This window comes from Monodelphis domestica, chromosome 6, assembly GCF_027887165.1.
Source record: "Monodelphis domestica isolate mMonDom1 chromosome 6, mMonDom1.pri, whole genome shotgun sequence".
Lineage (NCBI taxonomy): Eukaryota > Metazoa > Chordata > Mammalia > Didelphimorphia > Didelphidae > Monodelphis > Monodelphis domestica.
Window position 1 is genome coordinate 16,863,755 of NC_077232.1, and position 9,308 is coordinate 16,873,062.

The 9,308-nt window shown below is 37.6% G+C and overlaps 1 protein-coding gene across 1 annotated transcript in view; it reads left to right on the forward strand.

Annotated features, from left to right (window-relative positions):
- Window positions 1-8,056, forward strand: part of LOC103105293 (butyrophilin subfamily 1 member A1-like) — an 8,853-nt gene extending 797 nt beyond the window's left edge. Inside the window, exons 2-4 of the mRNA XM_056803739.1 lie at window positions 430-771; window positions 2,842-3,123; window positions 7,845-8,056. Of these exons, the coding sequence (XP_056659717.1) occupies window positions 430-771; window positions 2,842-3,123; window positions 7,845-8,056 (836 nt within the window). The remainder of the gene's footprint in view (window positions 1-429; window positions 772-2,841; window positions 3,124-7,844) is intronic.
- Window positions 8,057-9,308: the final 1,252 nt, after the last annotated feature.

Sequence of the window (9,308 nt, forward strand, 5' to 3'; positions counted from 1 at the left end):
GGAGATATAAATACATGTATTACCTACCTCACAGGCTTATGAAATTCAAATGAAATAATATGTAAAAATACTTTCTAATGTAAGTGTTCTCTCAATATGTTACTATTAATAGTTCATCTAGAATTTCCTTCTAACTCCTTATATGTAATAGGTATATAGACATCTCAATATACCCACCAATGAGTCTATTTGCTCCTTTCACCAGTGTGATTGCCTCCTCAATCTCCTAATTCTCAAAGAGGAATAACACAATTCCAGATACCCCAAATTCCAAGGCCACTTTCATCATGCCTGAAGAGATCTTGATGAACAGACTAATAGGGAAGTCTGAATAACCTCACCATCAGCTTATATATTTAATATCTTACCTCTTGTTTGAAACGATACTAATGATTTTGATCTGATTTTATGTCTCTGCTCATTGATCAGCCCAGTTCACTGTGATTGGTCCTGCGGGACCTATAGTAGCTTTGCTGGGAAAAGAAATCACGTTACCCTGTGATTTATATCCTTTGAAGAATGTAGAACACGTGGACATTAAGTGGTACAGAGTTGTTCAGTCCAATATCAAGTTTCATGAAGGAGAGAATGTCACCAGAAAGCAACTGATAGAGTATACGGGGAGAATTGACTTATTGAAAGATGACAACCATGAAGGCAGTGTGGCCTTGAAGATTCACCATGTCAGAGTCTCTGATGAAGGGGAGTACCAGTGTGTTCTTCAAGATGACAGCTTCCAAAAGACAACCACTGTGGAGCTGAAGGTGGCAGGTCAGGAATGATGCCAAGGATTTTTGGTTTGACCTTTGACAAATCACTTCAGCTCTATGGGACTCTTTTTGCTCATCTATATATCATGATTATCTCTATCTATCTATCTATCTATCTATCTATCTATCTATCTATCTATCTGTCTGTCTGTCTGTCTGTCTGTCCATCCGCCCGTCCATCCATCCATCCATCCATCCATCCATCCATCCATCCATCCATCCATCCATATATCTATCTATGGAGGGAGAGGGGAGGATTTGAACTACGTGATCTCTAAAGCCCCTGGCTTCAAAATTCTCCATCTCTTCTTTCCCTTTGCTTTCTTGGAAGCATTAGGACTTGTAAGGCAAGAAGGTTCTCTTGTCCAGTAAAGTATTTCAGTTTCACGGTGAATGAATTTTTTCCCCAGTGTTTTTCTATACAATGTTATAGGAGGCAGAGAAGTTCAACTGTCAGGCAAAACTACCTCAACACTCAGAGATACTACTGGGATTAAAATCAGATCAGTAAGCGTTTATTAAGTTCTTTACTAGGCACTGCACTCAGTGCTGGGAATACAAATTAAATAAAAAAGATAGTCCTTGCCCTCAAGGAGCTTACCTTCTAATCTAGGAAGACAACATTTGAAAGGAAGTTAAGAAATGGGGAGGAAGAGAAGTGAGAGAAGCCGGGAGAGTCTAATACACAGCTGGGGAGCTGAGTCACAATGACTGGCTTTGAGATTTCCTTAAAACAGAATATCTAAGAGGAAATGACAAATCAGAAAAGGGCTTCAGGGGTGGAGGGGGTCTTCCATGGTAAAACAAACTGCTAGGATATAGTAGAAGAGATTTCTTCCAGGTGAATGTCTTCTGGAGTTTATAATGATAAGAAAGAGAACATCTTCCTTTCTGTTCCTTTTCTCTCAATTTAACCAACATTTATTGATCTGCTGCACACAGAAGATGCTATGGGAACCAAAGATAAATCACTGTTTGGTGTTATATTTATCATTGCTATATTTGTACAGTCCTTTAAGACCAATAAAGTAAATTATATCTACTTGGATTGGCATCAGAAAATGTGAATGTGACTTCACATTCTGACTTTGACTAGCTGAATGATCTATCTACTCTGAGACTCAGTTTCCTCATCTCTAAAATGGGAATAAGAATCTTTGCATCACCTCCTTCCCAGAGTGGTGAGGAAGGTGCTTTAAAAGTCTTTAAGGACTATAGAAATGCGAGTTATTATTAAATAAGCCAATTAACCAACAGACAGTTATCAAGTAACATCTCTGGCTAAAGTCTGGCCATATGAAGACAAAAGTGATACAGTCTCTGTCATCAAAGAGATGGCAATCTAATGGGGAGAATGGGGAGCATGCTCAAAAATTAGGATACACAGTGTATATATATATATATACATATATATATACATATATATCATGAATATGAGAGGTGGCTTAGGAAAGGAGCACTAAGAAGTGGTGGGGTATAGAGCAGCACAGACTGTGTTTAGAAGATAACTTTTCAACTGAGTCTGGAAGGAAATCAAGAATTCCAAGAGGCAGAGAGGAGGAAGTATTTCATTTCAGGTATGAGGAACAGCTACTCCAAAGACCTAGATATGGGAGATGGAAGATGCCATGGACAAGGAATAGAAATTAGGTCATTATGGCCAGATTGCACAGTATGTGAAGAGGATTAAGATGTAAGAAAGCTAAAAAGGCAGGAAGAGGCCAAGTTGTGAAAAGTTTTATTCATTCATTTCATTTGTTTAGTATTTCATAAGATAATACATTGATATATGGACTATTCAGAACATTTTAAATTTGAATTTCCTTAAGGGTGAGAATAGCTATATTTCATGTTTATGTTACAGTGTGTATCACAGAGCTTTGTAGTCAATGCTTATTGAATGAATGAATGAACACAAGTGAGGAGGAAGCATAGAAGTATGGAATGAACTAAAAGGAGAAGGCAGAAAGGGGCAGTAAAGAAGTGATTTTTTTGTTGTTTATCCTATCTTTGCATTGCTATAATTTTTGAATGATTATTAAAATAGTGTTGCTATGTCTTTCTTTTCCAGCTTGGGGATCAGATCCTCAGATTCATGTGAAGCCTCTAAAGGATGGAGAAATTTTGTTGTTGTGCCAATCAAATGGATGGTACCCAAAGCCCCAAGTGGGATGGAAAGACATTCAGGGAGAGAATTTGCCATCCCTGTCAGAGTCTCAGTCTCAGGATGGAGAAGACCTTTTCCAAACTGAAACATCTCTAGTAGTTCAATCTAATTCCACTGAAGATGTGTTTTGCTTCCTTCAACATCCTCTCCTTGAGGAGCAGAAGATAGTAAAACCTCCCCCAAGAGGTTGGTTTCTTTTTTATTATGGAATAAAACTTTAGAAATATAGTTTCCATCTAGTGACTTAAGGCATCCATTTTTATCTAGTGTTTTGGAATAATTTTCATACAAAACCTGAGTGAATATTGGTAGGTTCATGGCCAGATACATTATGTATTTTGTAGTAATTTTGAATAGCTATATGGCAAAGTGGATAGAATGCTTGACCTAGAGTGAGGAAGACTCATCTTCCTGACTTTAAATTTGACCTCAGACATTTACTACATGTGTGACTCATGGCAAGTCACTTAATCCCTTTGACCTCAGTTTCCTCATCTGTAAAATGAGCTGGAGAAGGAGATGGTAAACCACTCCAGTATCTTTACCAAGAAAACTCCAAATGAGGTTGTGAAGAGTCAAACAACCATAAAAGTAATTTTTAATAGAAATGTTTTCCTATCTTCTGTTGGACTTTACTATACAGAAAGGCTAATAATTTTTGTATGCATAATATTTTTATCTCACTTTTTTATTGAATTCATTGTTACATTTTTGAATCTCTAGGATACTCCAAGAAAACTACCATGTTTCCAAACAGAGATAATTTTACTTCCTCTTTTGACTAGATTTCTTCTGAGTAATATTTTCTGTTCCCGAAGATGTTCATCCATCCATTTTTCTTAGTCTTTGTTTCCATTGGTGACTAGAACTCCATAATAGAGCAAGGAAACTGCCTCATCCAGAGCATATTAGCATCTGTTCTCTAGAGTAGACTCTTTGAGTATTGACTGGCATAATCAGTAAATTGACTTGACTATGGTCAGGTAGTCAGTATAGATCAGAAGCAGAACTTGAACCCAGATCTTCCTGGTTGATATCCTGAGGTTGACTCTCAATCTACTATATCTCAATTTCATCAACTCTAAAATGAGGATATTTTCAGCATCTCCCTCCAGGGGCTGATGATAGGATCAAATGAGGTAATATTTGTAAAGCATTTAGCATGGTATCTGGCATTGGCAGGTATTATATAGATGCAATTGTTATTAGTAATTATATCTTGTTGCCTCTCAAATATTCATCCTTTCTTCTTACTTATATTCCAGGTACTGTGCTAAGTTCTAGGGATAAAAAGATAAAAGATATCTTGGGAACTCACCTTGCTTATTCTAAATTAATTCAATTAACATTTAGGTTTTAATTCAGCCCATTTTAATTTACTTTTTTTTAAACAAAACATTTTTTAAAGAATTTGATAAATATTAACAAGCACAAATATTTTCATATTCAAAAAATTACAGAAAAAAGAGGATTATATATGACATGATGAATCTTTATGAAATATATGTACATATATTCATATATATTACTATAGCTTAAATTTAACCAGACATTTCCTACACTACTCTGATTATTTTGTCCTCTTCTAAAGATCCTTTCCATCTCTTCTGTGTATTTAAAAATATTTTATGAATGTTTTTTTCTTTTTCTAGTTTTAAAAAATGTTGCTCTGTTGCCCCACCACCTTAGCTAAATGTCCACTCCAATAAAAAATAGTCTCTTCCTTGTAAGAAACCATCATAATTAAACAAAACAATTCTACACATTGGCCAAGTCAAAAACATGTGTCTCATACTGTAGTACTCATCATCATATTCGCCAAGAGGTGGGGATGATGAATCTTCATCAGTATTCCAGAAACATGATTGGTCATTGCACTGATCATGGATCTGAAGTCTTTCATAGTTGTCATTATAATGTCATAGTAATTATATAAACTGTTCTCTTGGTTTTGTTCCCTTTCTCTACATAAATTCATAGAAGTCTTTCCAGATTTCTCTGGATCTCTCCTCTCATCCTTTCTTAGAATATAAGTAAATATATTAAATAGAAATAAATAGAAATAAACATTATGTAATATATAACATTATTATATTATATGCAATATTATATTCTTATAATATAAGTAAATGTACGTAAATATATTCCATCACTGACATAACATAATTTCTTTGGCCATTTCCCTATTTATGAGTACTATCTTCTTCCTTTTTTAAACCCTTACTTTCTTTTTTTTTTTTAAACCCTTACCTTCTGTCTTGGAGTCAATACCATGTATTGGCTCCAAGGCAGAAGAGTGGTAAGGGTAGGCAATGGGGGTCAAGTGACTTGCCCAGGGTCACACAGCTGGGAAGTGTCTGAGGCCAGATTTGAACCTAGAACCTCCCGTCTCTAGGACTGACTCTCAATCCACTGAGCTACCCAGCTGCCCCCTAAACCCTTACTTTCTATCTTAGAATCAATACTATATATTGGTTCCAAGACAGAGGAGTGACAGTGGCTAGATAATGGGAGTTAAATGACTTGCCTAGGATCACACATCTAGGACATGTCTGAGACCAGATTTGAATCCAGGACTTCCCATCTCTAGACCTAACTCTCTGTCCACTGAACCCTCTAGCTGTCCCCTACTCTTTTCTTTCTTAGTTCATTGTTACCACCCAAAGTGATGCTACAAATGTCTTTGGGCATATATTCCCATCATCTTTAATTTCTTTGGAGTATACTTATAGGTCAAAAATTATGTACAAAGCAAACTCATTTTTACAGACTCTGAGACTGTAGCATTGTTAACATATCCCAAGATTCACGCATTATTTAGAGTTTACCCTCTTTCATGTCAGAAATCTCCTGGCTGAAAGCCATCCTGGATTGATTAATGAAGTGCTCTATTAGAGTAAATTATAGTGGACCATTCACAAACCGAGAGGGCCTTCCTGAGTTTAAAAAGAAAGGATATTTTTGAAAATCCCAATATTAAGAGCAAGTGGCAATGTGTTGCCAAGTTCTGAAAATACTGCAAAAATACTACAACACTCTTCATGGCAACTATGATCTTAGTGCCTCATTTTATAACAAAGAGGATTCCCCCACCCCCCTTCTGTTAGAACACAACAGGATTTGGAAATTGAGAAATGGAAGTCAGGATGAGGCTAACACAATAAATTCAGGACTGGAAGAGCCCTTAGAGAGCATTTAGTCCAATTCTTTCACATAAGGGGGGAGGGGGGAGACTGAAGCTAAGGTGGGTGCAGTGAGTTACTCAAGGTTGTTAGTGGCAATGCCGAGACTAGAACTTGGATCCTCCCCCTCTAAATCCTGTACTTTTTTTCATGAAACTGTATTACTTTCCCCATGAATTATTGCATTCCCTTCATTAGAATCCTCCAAGAAAGCATTGGATACTTGCTGAGGATGTTTTGCCTTATGTTCCCCCTTCATGAATTTTCTCTATTATTTTAAGTAGGGTCTAAGATGTGTTATGTGTAAGGAGAATAGGGAGAGCTCTGATGGCCTTTTCTTATTAAATGAAACTTTGGCTTTGATTTAATGACAAAACCCATGAATATGACTCGGAGGCATGATGGAACTGGGGATACTCTTTAGTGAAGGAATGCAGGCTGTTTTCCTTTCTGAAATTCTTCTTTCCCATTGGAACATAGTTTGGGAAATACCCCTCTAAGCCATCTTCCAAGTGAACTTTGAATGGCACAGTCTTGGAGATGGAAGGCATCCTGAGGAGACATACAATGCATCTCTATGTTCAGGAACCAACCTTCTTAACCCAGAACCTGTGTGAGAAACTCTTTTATTTCCAAAATTCTATAAGGTGTTTTGTTTTAGAGTTAAAAGAGACATTCGAAATGAAAGAGGAAGCATCATGACCTGGAAAGACCAAAGGGTTTGAAGTCAGAGGATTTTGCCTCTTCTCTATGCTACCTATGTGACCTTGGGCAAGTCACTTCCCTTTTTTAAGTCCCAGTTTCTTCATGTGTTAAGTGAAAGGGTTGGATTAAATGACCTCTAGGATCCTTTCCACCTTTTGATTTATGATCTAGCTTAATGCTCTTATTTTACGCAGGAGGAAATTGAGGCTCACCATTGGGAAGTGGTTTGCCCAGGGTCACACAGAGCAGGGATTTGAAGCCAGGTTCTCTGATTCCAGAAACAATGCTCTTCCTATTAAATAACTGACTTACGACTTGCAGAGGTGATGTAGGTATTGAGTTGCCCACTATTCTGATGAAGGAATAAAAAACAGAGCAATTATTGGTTGGTGTGGAATGAAACCATTTAAATGAGGACCATCTATTCATTCTGATGTTTGGGAATCCTCTAAATTCTAACATAGAGGGTGCAATCATAGATCATGGGATCCTGTATGTAGAGAAGGAAGGGATAAAATGCCCAAGTATTCCAATCCATTCATTCTACAGAGCAGAGAACTGAGGACCAGGAATGTGACTGATGTCCACAGGGACGTAAAGGGAGCAACAACTAGAAGGAAAACTCTGAATTGAGGTCTCCTAACTCCAAAGGCAATGCTCTTTCCACAGAATCACACCACTTAAGGTTGCTACAAGGCAATTTTGTCATTCAAATATTTGAGTTTGAGTTTGTCTTTGAGAGAACTGTTCTTTGGCTTGCTAGGTCTGGAGGCTGGGTTTGTGACTCCATCATTAATTTTTCTGGGTGATGTCACACAAGTTACAGGAGCTCTCTCTGAGCCTCAGTTTACCTATCTGCAGAATGACGATAATGGCACCTATAGGAATTCTTGTAAGGGAAATGCTTTGTTAACTTGGAGGACTTACCAAGCATAACCATCATTAAAGTCTTTTAGAGTCAGGAACTCCCAAAGTTTGAAGTGAATGTCAGTGTGCTGACTCTGAGCCTTTGTGTTTCAGTATCCTTTTTCTTAAGGAAATGTGTCTGGGTCGTCGCTTTCGCAGCTGGTTTCCTAATTGTGGGACTCTTCATTTTGGGATGCATTTATTGCATCTGGAAGAGACGCTGTGCCAAAGGTATGATTGGGAAATGGCCACCAGGGGGAGCAGTTGAGATGTTCCTGAAGCTGAAAGCCTGCAGAGATGCTGATGATCTCAATCAGAAGCTATGAGCACTGTGAGGCAGGGAGATCCCAGGTGGAAGGAAGTAGGAGATGCCCAGTGTCTACTACTCTTTAGGAGGGAGTGGGTGACTCCGTTGTGACTAAATACCAAGATTTACTTCCATTTAATGCCTTACTATACCTCTAATAAGGAGGTAGTTAGGCAGCACAGTGCATAGACTGCCAGGTTTAGAACTGGCCTGAGACTCACACTGACTGTATGACCCTGGGCAAGTCATTTTACCCACCTGGTTTCATTTGCTCATGTGTAAAATTAGCTGGAGAAGTAAATGGCAAACCATTCCAGGATCTTTCCCACTATCTAGTGAAACTAACCAGTCTGGGCAAAGATCACATTATAAAATTCTTAATGGTGGAAATGTTCTTTCAGTCTTCAGTTTAAATAAAAAAGAAAAGAAAAGAAAGACCCGCTGACCCTTGTCCAAGCACTTCATTTTACCCTCTGAGTTTCATAGAGGTGAAGTGACTTGCCCAAGGCCACACAGGGAGTAAGTGGAAGAGATAGGTTTGGAACCCACATTTTCTGATCAATATCCCAGTTCTTTCAATTTTTTATCATAAACTATCACAAATATTCTAGGGGAAACCTTCTACCCATTTTCCATGTAATCAACCAGCAAACGTTTATTAAGTACCTTCTAGATAACCATTACTGTGCACCATATTGTTGAAGAACTAATTGACTTTAGGTAGGGGAGACCAATAAGAACATATGTAATATATATACAAAATAAACATGAGTTAATTCAGGCGTTAATGTACTAAAATGATGGGGGAGGGGGTGCAAATCAAGTAGAGGATCATGCAGAATATAGCATGCTGCAAAGGGAAACTAAAAAGTTTATTGTTCTACTCCAGTCTCTCCAGTGATGGAAACTGTACACAATTGCCTGGCATCATTGAAATGTGTCCAGCTTCTCCAAGGAATTAGTTTAATAAGATCCATGGAGAATAGAAAGGAAAATGGACGAAGAGAAAGATATTTCAATAGACAGAATAGACAACATAGGACCTGAGATTGAGTTAAGTAACTCCACAATGATATTTCATTCATTTATTAATTCAACAAGTATTTTGTAAGTGCCTATTACAGACAAGACAGAGATTTAGGTGAGGGGCTGTCAGGGGGGGTACAAAGACAAAAACAAGAAAGCCTGCCACCAGGGAGCTTATATTCTATTGGGGAAATGAATAATTAAATACAAGAAAGAGATACAAAGTATATGTAAAGGAACTTTTC